The 15,438-nt window shown below is 38.2% G+C and overlaps 1 protein-coding gene across 1 annotated transcript in view; it reads right to left on the bottom strand.

The window, feature by feature from the left end:
• LOC308689277 (protein NLRC3-like) overlaps positions 1–15,438 on the bottom strand; it is a gene marked incomplete at both ends in the record, with an annotated part of 58,393 nt that overhangs the window by 34,632 nt on the left and 8,323 nt on the right. Inside the window, 3 exons of the mRNA XM_081362931.1 lie at positions 1,218–1,363; positions 8,358–8,523; positions 13,536–15,413. Of these exons, the coding sequence (XP_081219057.1) occupies positions 1,218–1,363; positions 8,358–8,523; positions 13,536–15,413 (2,190 nt within the window). The remainder of the gene's footprint in view (positions 1–1,217; positions 1,364–8,357; positions 8,524–13,535; positions 15,414–15,438) is intronic.

The following is a 15,438-nucleotide window of genomic DNA, read 5'->3' on the forward strand; positions in this document are numbered from 1 at the left end:
AGGCGTCTGTCGTTGCTAAGCTTGGTTCTTGTCACGTGACCTGCGGTGCGCTTGCGGCATTCTGAAAAGTTGAGATGTTTTTATCTCGATGCGGCGCGGACACGCTTGGAAAAAACGAGCGCGTCGCACCGCGACCGCGTCGCTTCCATTATGAGCGCGCATACCGCGCGGCTACATTTGAAATAACGAACTTGCGCGCGCAAAAGACGCGATATGTGAGCAGGCCCTAAGTCATCATTTGTCAATTATAACTGTGGTAACTCCAAGTATTTAAACTTTATTTGCTACAACCAAGACTTTTAAAGGCATATTTAATTCACATACGTTTCACATTGTTTGCAATTGTTTCAACATTGTATGCATCAAGATATTTTTCAATATCAGAAGTTATCAAAACAATTCCATACGTGTACTGGCGGGGATGTTGAAAATGATTTAAATATGCAAAACTGATACTCAATCATAACAGTGGACATTTAGCTCCATGACTTCAATGCGGCAAGCCTATCAAAACAGAGTGTTACATTAAATTACTTTAAATGAGTCTACCCCCCCTAAGATTACTGTTGAGCCTCATCTGAAAGGCAAAGGGGGAGGTGTTGCTGTAATTTATAGTAATATTTCTAGTATAAATCAGAGGTTTAGTTTCAAGAATAATTCCTTTGAAGTGATGGTGCTTTATTGTAACGCTATCTAGTGGAAGTGATAAATCCCATTTGACATTTGTACTGGCTACTTCTTAATATCATCAATTCATCATTGACATTAGGATACGTACCAAAACCTTTTAAGCTGAATAAATAAAAAACACTACTTGATCCTAGAGAATTAGTTAATTATCATGAATCTACCTTTTCTGTCAAAAATACTAGAAAAGGCAGTATCAGGGTAATTTATGCTTGAGTTAACCCTAAGGAGACTAGTTCTAGAATAGAGGTAGAACTAACTTTGTACTTGAAAGTTCTAAAACAAACCATACAGGGGTATGTAGAAACAGCCTTATGAAGGTAATCCTAGTAAACATAGGGTGGAATGTTTATGTAAATTGAATCATGAAAAAAATTGCCATAGAAGGAGGCTGGTTTAATTTAAATTAGAAGGACGGGAACAAACAAGGAGAGTATGTCTGCCCTTTCAGAAACATGCACCAGCCAATGCCTTTATTTGACCTTCCTAATCCAAACTGGGCAACATATAAGAAATAGTGAAATTCAAACCTCAGCGTGTTCAGTTGACAGTGTGAACTCTTCAGTTCAACAGAGAGCAACTTCACTCCTGAATCCTGTAGGTCATTGTAGCTCAGGTCCAGCTCTCTGAGATAGGAGTTTGTTGATTGAAGAGCTGAAGACAAATTTTCACAGCTCTGATCAGACAGACAACATCCAGCAAGTCTGTAACAGAGAATGATAGATAGATGGTTAAAGCAATGTTTTCTGTATTATGTGCATGACAATTGTGTCACACAGTGATTCACAGTATATAAAACAAACAACACAGACATAAAGAGGACAAAGTGCAATACAATTTTATAAAATAACATAAAATGAACCATATAACAATACAATGAAATTAAACAACATACACCATATAAAACCAAATCAGCACATTATCAGAATAGGCTAAGTAAAAGCCAAATTCTACAGATGAGTCTTTAAAAGTTTTTAAAAAACCTGACTCAATGTACCAATTTCAAAATCAGAGGAAGATCATTCTGTAGTCTAAGTGTTCGTTTTATGTGCCACAGAACATAAGAGAGGTTCTCAGGAGCGCATGCAAACATCATATCCTTTTGATTTTCCTGGCAAAAATGTATTGGATCTTTCACATAAAAATCAGTATACAGGCTTTCATAGACAACCTAGGAAGTCATGGAAGGTCTTGTAAGTTTCGTAACAAGCTGTGTTCAGACATTAGCAATGAAAAAGTGATTACTGTTTTTTTTAACATGCAGGTCTTTCAGAAATCAAAAACAACACCTCAATTCCTGGATGCTGTTCTCCAGTAAGATCCAGTAAGACAATATACAGGGTGGGCCATTTATATGGATACACCGTAATAACATGGGAATGGTTGGTGATATTAAAGTCCTGTTTGTGGCACATTAGTATATGTGAGGGGGGCAAACTCCTCAAGATGGGTGGTGACCATGGTGGCCTTTAGAAGTCGGCCATCTTGGATACAACTTTTGTTTTTTCAATAGGAAGAGGGCCATGTGACACATCAAAGTTATTGGTAATGTCACAAGAAAAACAATGATGTGCTTGGTTTCAACGTAACTTTATTCGTTCATGAGTTATTTACAAGTTTCTGACCACTTATAAAATGTGTTCAATGTGCTGCCCATTGTGTTGGATTGTCAATGCAACCCTGTTCTCCCACTCTTCACACACTGATAGCAACACCGCAGGAGAAATGCCAGCACAGGCATCCAGTATCCGTAGTTTCAGGTGCTGCACATCTCGTATATTCACACCATAGACAATTGCCTTCAGATGACCCCAAAGATAAAAGTCTAAGGGGGTCAGATCGGGAGACCTTGGGGGCCATTCAGTGTGTGAAGAGTGGGAGAACAGGGTTGCATTGACAATCCAACACAATGGGCAGCACATTGAACACATTTTATAAGTGGTCAGAAACTTGTAAATAACTCATGAACGAATAAAGTTATGTGAAACCAAGCACACCATTGTTTCTCTTGTGACATTACCAATAAGTTTGATGTGTCACATGGCCCTCTTCCTATTGAAAAAACAAAAGTTGTATCCAAGATGGCCGACTTCTAAATGGCCACCATGGTCACCACCCATCTTGAGGAGTTTGCCCCCTCACATATACTAATGTGCCACAAACAGGACTTTAATATCACCAACCATTCCCATGTTATTACGGTGTATCCATATAAATGGCCCACCCTGTATATGTAACACATTTACAAGTGATGAATAGTTTACACTTTAGATTAGGGGATGGAGAAAGTGTTATAAATCATTTACAACACTTTCTGCATCCCCAATCTAAAGTGTAAACTATTCATCACTTGTAAATGTGACACTTACCTGTTATAAATGATCTATTCAAGGCATTTACAACACTTTCAGCACTCTCTAATTGCTATATTCATAAAAAAATAACATTATTTATTAAACATTTATGAAACGCATATTCATGTTTTGTAAATGATTAGTTAATCATTTACTAATCAATTGTAAATTACTTATAACTGAATCTACAAAACATACATACAATCATTAACATATCACTTATTAATTATTTATGAACGCATAGTCATGTTTTGTAAATAATTAGTTAATCATTTACTAATCACTTGTAAATGACTTGTAACAGAATTTACAAAACATACATAAAATGTTAGTATATCACTTGCTAATCATTTATGAATGTTTTGTAAATGATTAACTCATCATTAACTAACCACGTATAGATGACTTACAACTGAACGTTATTATAAAGTGTTACCCACCATGGTCGAGTCCGAGTCGAGTCCAAGTCCTTAACAATCGAGTCCGAGTCCAAGTCCGAGTCCAAAGAGGGCCGAGTCGCACTTGAGTCCGAGTCCTTAACATCCGAGTCCGAGTCAAGTCCGGCCGAGTCCACAAAGATTTAAATAGTTTTAAATTGACCTTTCACAAAGACCCACCCCTCTTACTGTCGCTACGTCCGACAAGCCATTCCGCTCTCACTCCACATGTTCTCACACAGTGAAATATATATTGCGGAGCAAAGAGTACACTGACAATGCGCCAACAGACAAGACAAGGCTACTTCTGGTATGAAATAAAGTCTCAGCTTTCAAATTTTGTAATTTTTATGAAATTAAAACAATACACACCGTTTTGTGGTGCTTTAATATAGGCCTCAACTCAAGCAACACATGAACTGATAATATCTTCTAGTTATAGCACGAATTAAACATGAATGAACATCAGAACTGCAAAAAGAATTCAATACACAACATTTTTCAAGTTGAGGTCCAATGACTTTAATCTACTATCTGGTTTGGTTTGTTTGTCGGACAAAAATGGCAGGTGTCTGCATTATGATTGTTCAGATCGCATGTCAATCAAATTCTGGTGAAAGGTCTCAACACTGAGCTCTTAAATTAATATGTTAAACCTTACAAAATGATTCCAATGTATAGTTACAGTTACACGTTTACCCATCGTACATCTTTCAGATTCTGCAAGGTAATGCTCAAGAATATAACACGATGCATTAAGAGCCAGGAGTAAACTTTTGAGCAAGATGACGTTGATTTTTTAATTTTTATTTATTTTGATTATCTTATTTTGTTTTACATACTAATATCTTATTTAGCCTTTAAATGGCAGGACTAAATTAATTAATGAATTTTTAAATAAAATAAGAGCAATTTACACCAATGATCCAGTTAAAAAATGTACACCCCCTGGCTCCTAATGGTTGCTTCCTTCTTGAGCATCACTAAATGTTTGCAGGGTTTGTAATAGTTGTGTATGAGTCCATCAGTTGTCTTCAGTGTAACAAGATGGATCTCACAATCATAGTCACTGCTAGTAAGGAGTCAAATATGCAGAAGATGCTGGAAAAGCAAAGAATGTGCAGGAGCTGAAGGATTTTTCCTCATGAACAACCATTAAAAAAAAAAAAAAAATCAGGTAATGAAACACAATATTAAAATCAAGCCTATGTAATTTGTCTTGTATTTTGTGTTTGTATTTTTTCTTGTGGACTAGGCTATTAAACATCCATTATGTGAAAACGATTTTTCAGGGCAGTAATAAATAGAAACAATGTTTTTATGATCATCCTCATTAAAAAATAAATAAATATTACATTTTGGAGATTCTGCAAGGTGTATGTAAACTTATGACTAAAGTGTAGGCTAAATCAATGTAACAAAAATCATAACATTATTAGACGCCAAAATGCTGCTTTGGTTATCACGTTCTCATGTTGCTATGGTTACTGTGTCAATCATCGCAATTTCATGACTCACAGGACTAAAATTCTGCGGATTCTCTCCCACATTTAAATGCAGTTATCACTCTTTTTAATTTACAGTGTGAACGTAACCACTGGTCCTCTACAAGCATGAAAAAATATATTATTTAGATTGTCAATAGCGCTCACTTTAAGCCATCACTTACTTACCGCGTTCTGCACTCTCACTGAAACTCTCGTCATAAACACTGAAGTTGTCCGCACTGCACAGTGAATCTCTTATTTATATCGCGTCAAGACTTTGTTGTTTATGAGGAGATTTGCGAAAGGATAAAACTCGCGCTGATTCTGAACATACGTTTTGAGCGATTTCTGCACATGGTGACTCAAAACGCCTCTGATTGGCCACTGTGTTCATGCACTTAATATACATATCTGTGATTGGTTACAATGCTCAACACTGACACAACACAATGTAAGCAGTTTCGTTTCGTTTTTGAATAATATTGTGTCCTTCAGTGCCCGGACTCGACTGTACTCGGCAAATTTTCCGAGTCTAAAATGTCCGAGTCCGTGTCAAGTCCGAGTACAAATTTATCCGAGTGCGTGACAAGTCCGAGTTCATTCAAAATTGGACTCGAGTCCGAGTTCGAGTGCCCCAACTCTAACAACACACTTAAGCCAGTAAAGCATTAAATAAATATCAGTAAATAATGGTAACATAAATAATATAATAAAGTTAAATATTAAAAAAACAACAAAAAAAAGTTTTAGATTTCCACACAAAGGTGCATGATATAGCCTACACAAAGACGCATGATATAGCCTACCGCATCTGTGCTTTGAGAGAGATCAGGGATGTGGGACACAAGCAGGAAACAGACCATCGATTTTCATGTTTTCTACTTGTTGTAAAAGGTCTGAAGAGCGAATTTTATCTTCCACAATGGCAAGGCATTTAGGCTGTTTGATTTTGCGCTACCAGAGAAAGCAAAACTACAATCACCCACGTGTGTGAAACGCGCTTTACAAATAAACTTAATGTGCCTTTCCATGTCTAATAACAAACACAAACTGTGTTAAAAAGAATTTGACATGCAAGTAAATAGGTAGGCTATCTGTCCTACAGCATTTTTCTACTTTACCACAGTAAAGAATGCATATAGGCCTAATTAAAAGCGAAACAAGGAAGAATAATCCCCTTCGAAAATGGGTGAGATGTAAGTGAAGATTTGGGAAAAGAAACAAGAGATTCCATGTCCAGTGGAATAACTAATGGATTAGTTCAATTCGTTGATAATCGGGTGACCAGATCACAAACCATAATACAAAGCCGACAAAGCTTAAATTTTTGGGCTCACGCACAACTCTCTCATTCGTCATGAATCCAAATGTTTCCATGGCTGCGATGTAACATTTAATTGCTAACCTATAATTTATTTTGTAAACAAAGCTTTGTGCTTCACTTGTGTCATAATATTAATGTAAAACAGAATTCACATACAAAATATGTGTTTTGGCGGACCACAGGTGCTACTCAGCCACCGCAGTGGCGCTTTACAACCGCGGTGGTGTGGTTGTCAAGTTTACTGGTATGTCACTAAACCGTGAAGATGCTTGTTGCAGTCCCTAGCAGCCGTTTGTTGTAGTCCTTAACCTGTTAAGCTGCAACCCCACTTTTGAAAAATCCCCAGAAATGACATACCCAAACTGAAACAGATAGAGTTCATGAACCCTTTGTACTAAAAGCACAAGTATGATCTCATTTTAAAGCTGACATCTGGCAGTTTATTGTAAATGTAGAATTAATTATTGTCATAATGAAAAAAATTGTTATAAATAGCTTCAAAGTTTTGTAAAGTTATTAGAAATTAATTTTAATGAAACATCCTCATGAAAATAAAATTGAAGTTGGCACCGGAGCAATATAGAAATGCACTACAGCTAAAGCCACGTCTAAACATTTTATGTTTAAAATCTGAAGATAATAAGTCCAAAACTCTGTATTTAGTTAAATGTTTTTCAAGACCATGTCAAATGACTTTATTTTGATTTGACTCTAAAATGCAACTGATGTTTATTGTCATCTTCTAACCATCATGTTTTGTGGTGCAAACGATCCCCATTCAGTCTCAGTCTCCCCCTGCACACATTCACACCTCTCCAGCCTGGTTATGGCTCTAAATATGCATTTCTTTTGTCTGCATTATAGTTACTTACGACTGGCTATTCACAGGCTATTCATAGGGTTTCAGTCCCTAATTTCTTTTCTCAAAGTTCACCTCACATTTTAAACTGTATCAAATGCATTTCTTGAATAAAGAAACATTTCAGTAAGCATTCAAAAAATATATACTTTGGTATAGTATTCTTCACAATGATAGTCTATATAGATTAGCATTACATTATAAATATAATCTATTATTATGAAAATACCTGGCATGGCTTGAAAAACACAGGTAACTCAAATATCATTGCAATCATGTTTATTGTCTTCAAAGTTACAGCGCGATCTCTGTAGCTTTGTGTGTATCAGTGGCGTCCTGGAATGTCACATGATCATGGCTCTTCTTCATGTTCCATATATGGACTATTGTGCACAGGGCGGCGAGGGCGCCCTCAGGCTGCTGGTATGGATTGAAAACACAGAGTATCCAAGCGCTCATAATGATTACATCGACGCATTTGGGTATAAATTCAATAAATATTATTCCTGTCTATAGAAATCTGATGTAAACCTATGAGAATATATCAATATTTCTCCAAATCTGCACATTTTTGAGCTAAAAGCCCTGAAGGACGTTGTTTTGTGAATCGCTGTCATGACGAGCACAAGAGTTTTTTTATGAATGAAAGCGGCTGACGCGCATAATTCATTTTAAAGGTATCGACTCGTTTTTTTCATTTCATAACTCCAGACACAAATGAAGAAATAACTGTCGTTATAAGTTTCTCAGAATACAATAGTGGTCAAATACTGAAACTTGAGTCTTATATCTTTTTAATGATGTATAGTTTGTCAAGGTATAACATTAAATCTGATAGTAACTTTGAACTATATATAAAAAAACCGCTTCAGTGCGCCCGCGCACTGTCAACGGTTAACAGGTTAAAAAACGATTTCTTTAAAATAAAATATCTCCCTTTGAACTTTGAGGATCGTAACTTTGCAGATGTTGTTTATGCTCAAACAGCAACATTACACATTAACTAAAGTTAAAAAAGTGAAATCATAATCAACCACCCCTTTAAAACCACTGTTTATGTGAACAACAAATGTGGTACATTTACCAGAAAAGCACATCCAGCGAATTTCATCACACACACACCTGCGGTGCTTCCCACTGAGCCACTTGCCACCCCAATACCACAATTTACTTGGTTTAATGTATAAAAGAGTAGTGTGAAAGTCAAACCTCAGTATGTTCAGTTGACAGAGTGAACTCTTGCCTCATTTTGCCTCTTGAACTCTCCTGCAGGTCATTGAAACTCAGGTTGAGCTCTCTAAGACGGGAGTTTGATGATTGTAGAATTGAAGACAAACTTTCACAGTGATGATCAGAGAGAAGACATCCAGCAAATCTATAATACAGGATGAAAAAATGGAATGAGGAGAATATGGAGAATCATGTTTTCTATATTCAGTACACGACTGAAATAGTCTTTTCTTGATCACATGCTAATATCCTATGACATGAAGTTCTCTAAACACAGATGATGTTTGATCAAGTCGCCATCTACAAATTTGAAATTAGCAGTTCACAAATGCAGGTAAATTATTATTAGTGGCTATTGAATGAATCGGTTTCTCAAGCAAAAATAGTCTCTAACATCATGTAATTTTGTTGTACTGGAAGTGGAACTTTGACACTGGGTCTTCTACTGATGTTATGCTACCGGTCACACCATCAGCATGACCGGTGTCTGAGACACCTGTAAACAAAAGCCAATAATCATTGGCAGACAGCAGTCTTTGACGTCACACGCGGAGAGCCCATAAGTATAAAAGGGTCCCTGAGTTATATGTCCTCAGCTTTTTTGTCTTCAGGAGCTGCTGCTGCAAAACATACCACCCAAGCAACAAAGGAGTGGCTCAAGAAGAAGCACATTAAGGTATTGGAGTGGCCTAGCCAGTATCCAGACCTTAAAGGGATAATTCTGGATTTAGCATTAAGCTTTGTATTAGTAGAAAACCTGTAGTATTTTCGAATTACCATGGTTTCCACCCTCATATCCCCCTGAGACAAGAGATTTATGTATTTTTTGTCTGGAAAAAATCTTCTGATGACGCAAAATGATGATTTTTGCGTCATCGGAGGATTTTTTCCAGACAAAAAATATTTTTCTGGATTTTCTGGCCAGAGGCTAAAGACTACAGCCAGTAGATGGCGTTGTTCCGCATGTTTTCAACCCACCCAAAGAGGGTGGGATCTCACTCACAGAATGTACACAGTGTCAGCCGTCTTTCTTTGGAAGCTAAGCTAGCAGGCTCTTGTTCTGTGGAGAAAGCTGAATAGTAGGAGAAAGCTGAGTAAGTAGGGGTTACCATCCTCCTTTTCCCGGACTTGTCCGGCGGGCAAGATCGTTCAAAATGTCCGGGATTCAGCTTTTGCGTTCTGCGGTCGCCATTCATTGTTTACATGCACACATTTTGTTTCAATCTAACTGAATTCATTCCAATTGGTGAATCTGAATGTAGTGTTTACATGAAGGCTAAACAAGTGATCGGTTGATGTGCGTTTTAACATTGCTAAAAAAATTCCCGCTCCTCCGTGAGAGATGCGAGACCCGGCGCGTCTCAGTAATGACGCCACCGGCCTCGCGCCGTTCTCCCGCAGCCGTCAGCCTCGTCCTGCTCGCCACAGTAAACATGATGATTGGCGACTGTAGAACGCAAAAGCCGAATCCCGGACATTTCGGACGATCTCGAAATCCCTGGCAAACTCATCACGTAGGCTAGCCTTGTTGTTTGTTTTCAACTGCGCTCCCTTACCGGTAGGCGTGGCCTCCTTTAGGCAGCGAAGCAAGTGCATTCTGGGAGTTGTTGTCTTTCATCCACATAAGCCAAAAATACATTTTCCGGCTTTTCTCAGTCTAGAAAACTCCAAATTCAAAAATTTCTTCACATTTCGTCTACTTAAATGACCTATTTTAAATATACATTCATCTTCACAGAGGTGAAGTATCCCTTTAATCATATAGAAAATCCGTGGAGGGAGCTGAAACTTCGAGTTGCAAAGCGACAGCCAAGAAACCTTAAGGATTTAGAGAGGATCTGTAAAGAGGAATGGACCAAAATCCCTCCTGAGATGTGTGCAAACCGTATGACCAACTACAAGAAATGCATTTGTCTTTATTATATATAATGTCTTTATTATGTTTTGCTTGGGGATCAAATACTTATTTCACTCACAGAAATGCAAATCAATTTAAAACCTATATATAATGTGTTTTTTCTAGATTGTTTGGTTAATGTTCTGTCTCTATCCATTAAAATAAACCTACCATAAAAAATAATAGACTTTTCAGTTCTTTGTAAGTGGGTGAACTTACAAAATCAGCAGGGGATCAAATAATTATTTCTCCCACTGTATATCAAAATGTAAAGGAAAACCCAATAAAAGCACATTAAATTGCCAGTAAGAAAAAGTCAAATTAAATCCACATTTGCATTGACAGTTGAATAAATGCTTTATGAAAGTACCGCTCTGAAACCATCTAGCTATTTTCCAAATGTGTGATTTACTAACTAAACTAAAGTGTGAAGATTTAGCTTACCCAGGAAAGTTTAAGTAAATATACAAAAATACATCAATATTTCTCTAAATGTACTACCTTTAGACTAATAGGCATTGATTTTAAAGCACTTGACAGGACTCACAGGACAGCTTCTATGACTGAACAGGAATGTGTTTATTTCTTAAACATTAATCCATGCATAAGAACATTTTGATTATTGATCTACAGTATACTGACACAAACTGAAAATTACATTTCATCATGGGGCACTTCTAATGAAACACAGGTGACTAGGGCCCTGTTTACACCTGGTATTAAGATGCATTTTGATCGACTGGATCACAAGTAGATGACACTTAGGGACATATTCACTAAACAGGGCAAATTAGCATGAGCGCAATCCCATAAAAACGCAGATGTGAGTGGAAAGTTCTGCGCTTGATGTACTGGCAACTGGCAAATTAAAGAACACAGACGCAGCCGAATCATTTCCATAATGACCAACACAATCTACCCAGAGCATCGTAAATTGGCGTCTGGTTTAAACATACCAGTAAATTGACTAGTGTAAATCTTAGTAAATAACCTTGTGTGATTCATTTAATGCATTAGACATAACAAAATACCTCCATAGCGGTAAAGATATCTTCAGTTGGTACCAAGTGGCATAAGACTTGCTAAACGCGCATTCAAAATGCTTATTCGACCTGGGGACTGGTTTATAGCGGTGGATCTGAAAGACGCATATACTTTCACATTCAGATAGCCCTCACAGGGGCTTCTCGAGATTCACGTTAGAAGGTGTCATGAATCTCGTATGTTCACGAAAAACGCAGTGCTTTCCCCTTTGAGACTCAGTGGGGAGCGCCTTCTGGACTACCTAGATGACTAATCCATTTATTGCACTATGTTCTGCAACTTTTCAGTATTTATTTATTCCGGACGCTGTGATTGTAGGTTGAATGTCCCAGTACACTGTTTGCTTCATTATTAACACTTCCTGTGATATATTATTCCCGAGTCGGCTCGACCGTGTTTAGGGCGGAGCTGAAGGCGCCGGCGAAGTTTTGGCACTCTGCCAGCTAGATGCATGAGTGTTTCAACCAGGTCGGTACCCAAACTGGGTGAGGTGGGGCTTTAGTTCTCTGTTGTATTCATTTGCTATGGCATGTGTAACATTTTTCTGTTAACTCTGCATATATCCTTCGGATTGATATCGCACGTTTGTCAATGGAGCGGGTTCAGACCATATTAAATGTTCTGACCGTGTTTAGGACAAAGCTCTGAGGACATCAGAAGTTACAGCGACTGATGGCAGCTGTACAAAGACTACACCGTAATTTCAATTTTTATGGACAGTAAAACAAAGCCAGATAACGTATAATCTGATAGGTAGCATTATTTGATAGAACAGAGGCACAGTAACTTCATATTGACACGCGGCTAAACAAAGGCCGAGTACCGTAACTCAATTTGAGCGTTCCAAAACAAAGCCAAAGAGCGGTAACTGGTGTTACGGTGTTCTGCCTTGGTTTCTCATGGGCTTTTGGAAATTACTGTTAAGGCAACCCATTATTTTATTAAAAAACAATGGAATTAATTTAAGATACTTATCCACATGATAAAGGAGGTCTTAAATGTGACAAAAATATCAATAGCTCATTTTCGACTAAAATCAAAGTCTTTTGCCTTTGCACGGCAATATTCTCCCCTAATCACTCTAGGGCCAATAAAATGAATAGAAGCTGCCCTGTGGTAGGCTGCTCCATAAGAGCCTTGTCAAATACTGGTGAGATGTGCTTGACATAACAGGCTATGTTGGGTATTTTTCCCTTAGAGCTCTACTCTTAGGGCCATATATGGCTGTGGCCTGTCCCACAAGGGATGAAGAAAGGTGTAACAGCCAGGACTTCCCCTGCTATACAGCATAGAATCTTGTGGATCTTTCCTAGTACATTGGTTTAGGGAGTAGCGCCACTATATGAGTCACATGGGATGTGCCCATGGGGTTAACGTATTTCTGACTCCGGCTGGGTAGTCCGTAGAGTTAATCATGCTATGCTCACTATGTTTGTGCATATTCACAGCCTAGTGAGGCAGACATTCCCTCATCATGGCAAAGTCAATACCAGACGCAGTGTCGAAGTTCCAATTCGAAAGGGAACATCTTTGGTTGCATATGCAACCCATTTTCCTAAGAAGGGAAACAAGATTGTTGTGTCTTGTTGCCACACCTCGGGCCTGTCTACTCATCTCCCTCAGACAAAGGAGCTGATGACGTGTAACTCAGCCTCCCCCCCTTTTATACTTGTGGGCTCTCCGCACATGACATCATGGATTGCATCTACCAATGATGTGTGTGTGTGTGTGTGTCCTAGTTGAGGCCTAGTTCTGTAACCCACTATATTTATTTATGGGAATAATATTTACAATATCAACTATAGCTAAACCTCTGCTAATTCTCAATTAGAACATTGTAGATAATAAAATAAAGTCAAATTGGAAAGTAATAAGTGAAGACAATAATGCTGTTTTTGAAGTTGTTTAAATCACCCTCTGTTGAGATCATGACATTTTTAATATGTTATTTTATTTGTAGTTGATTTAATCTGCACCACTATATCACATTTTGCCTGTTGAGACTTTATATTTCTTTGAAGAAAATGTCTTTTGACCACTAAGTACTACTTTCTTTGAGATATAAAAGTTAAATTCTAAATGTGAGGTGGTTGAAAAAAATGCTGTGCTTCTACGGTCGACTGTTCAGTGTGCTTTCAACTGCTCGAATCCTTTCTGTTTAAGTCTCAACAACAGACTAATCCGTTTCTTCTGTGATAATATAAATGAATACTCACAGAGCTTTTCTGCAGTTTATCACAGCTGGTATCAGTCTCCATATACCCTCGTCTGGTGTTTTGTATTTCATGGGATCAAACTCATCCAGCACCTCCTCTGACATCTGAATCATGTAGGCCAGAGCTGAGCAAAACGAAGGAGAGAGATGCACCTCTTTGTCTGATTTCACAATCTCCTGAATCTCTCTGTACAGAGTATGATCATTCACTTCTAACAAACAGAGAAACAAATTAATGGATTTGTCAGCTGGAAAACAGGCATATCCCCTGACTGTGGCTTTGATGTACTGTGCAAATGCCTTGATGGTCTTGGAGCTGTTCTCTGTGTTTATCAGTAGATCCTGTAAGAGTTTTTGATTAGACTCCAATGGGATGCCCAGAAGGAACCGCAGGAACAGATCCAGGTGTCCATTTTTACTCCAAAGGGTTTGATTAGCTGCTGATTTCAGTAGTTTAAACAGCGAGATTATCTTAGTTCTTTTTCTCTTAGATCTGTACATCTTATATTTATCATCCAGAAAACTCTGCAGTGGTTCCATGTTTTTCATTAGATGGGAGTAAAACAAATAGAAAGCAGCTAGAAACTCCTGAAAGCTCAGATGAATGAAACTGTAGACTTTCTTCAGATAAATCACAGATTCTTCCTTAAAGATCTCAGTGCAAATCCTAGAATACACTGAGGTGTCAGTGACATCTATGCCGCTCTCTCTCAGGTCCTCTTCATAGAACATGACATTGCCCTTCATCAGCTGTTTAAAAGCCAGTTCACCAAGTTTCACAATCGTTTCTCTGTTGGACTGCAGGAGTTTCTCTGGATCTCTCTCTTCATACTTCTGATTCCTCATATTGATCTGAATCAGTAGGAACTGGATGTACATTTCAGTCAGAGTTTGAGGGATTTCTGTACTGTCATCTTGTTTCAGGATGTTTTGAAACACAGTGGATGAGATCCAGCAGAAGACGGGTATGTGGCACATGATGTCGAGGCTTCTTGCTCTTCTGATGAGTGAGATGATTTTGCTGGCTTGATGCTCATCACTGATTCTCTTCCTGAAATATTCCTCCTTCTGAGGCTCACTGAATCCCTGAATTTCTGTCACACAGTTGATGTATTTGAAAGGGATCTGATTGGCTGCTGCTGGTCTGGAGGTGATCCAGATGAGAGCAGAGGGAAGAAGCTCTCCTTTCATGAGGTTTGATATCAGCACACCCACTGATGAAGTCTCAGTCACATTAGATAAAATCTCACTGTCTGAAAACATCAGTGTAATTCTGCTTTCATCCAGACCATCTAAGATGAACACAACTTTACATTCCTCATAAATCTTTGAGTCTAGATCTTTAAGTTCAGGATGAAAGTCCATCAGAAGTCTGTGAAGACTGTACTGATGATCTCCAATCAAGTTGAGCTCTCGAAATGGAAGAACAAACATGAAATCTACATCCTGATTGGCTTTTCCCTCGGCCCAGTTGAGAACAAACTTCTGCACAGAGACGGTTTTTCCGATTCCAGCAATGCCTTTAGTAAGAACAGCCTTGATTTTGTCTTTCTTCTCACATCCGGGTTCAAGTGAAGGTTTGAAGATGTCATTGCAGTAGATTGCATTGTCTTGTGAGTGTTGTGTTCTGGCTGTTCTCTCCAAGTGTAAAACATCATGTTCTTCATTTACTCCTATACTCTCATTCTCTATGATGTAAGGCTGTGTATAGATCCTTTTCAGGAAGGTTTGATTCTCTTGTAGTTTGAGGCTCTTACATAAGCTCTCATACTTATTTTTCATGCTGGTTTTGTGTTGGTCTTTGACTCTCTGTAGTTCATCATCTACTGGTTGGTGAGAATCATGCTGCAGGTCTCCAGTCTGATCATCCCTATCCACACTGCAGAAACAAGAACAAAAAAATA

Source organism: Scardinius erythrophthalmus (assembly GCF_964197995.2).
Source record: "Scardinius erythrophthalmus genome assembly, chromosome: 4".
NCBI classification, from domain to species: Eukaryota; Metazoa; Chordata; class Actinopteri; order Cypriniformes; family Leuciscidae; genus Scardinius; species Scardinius erythrophthalmus.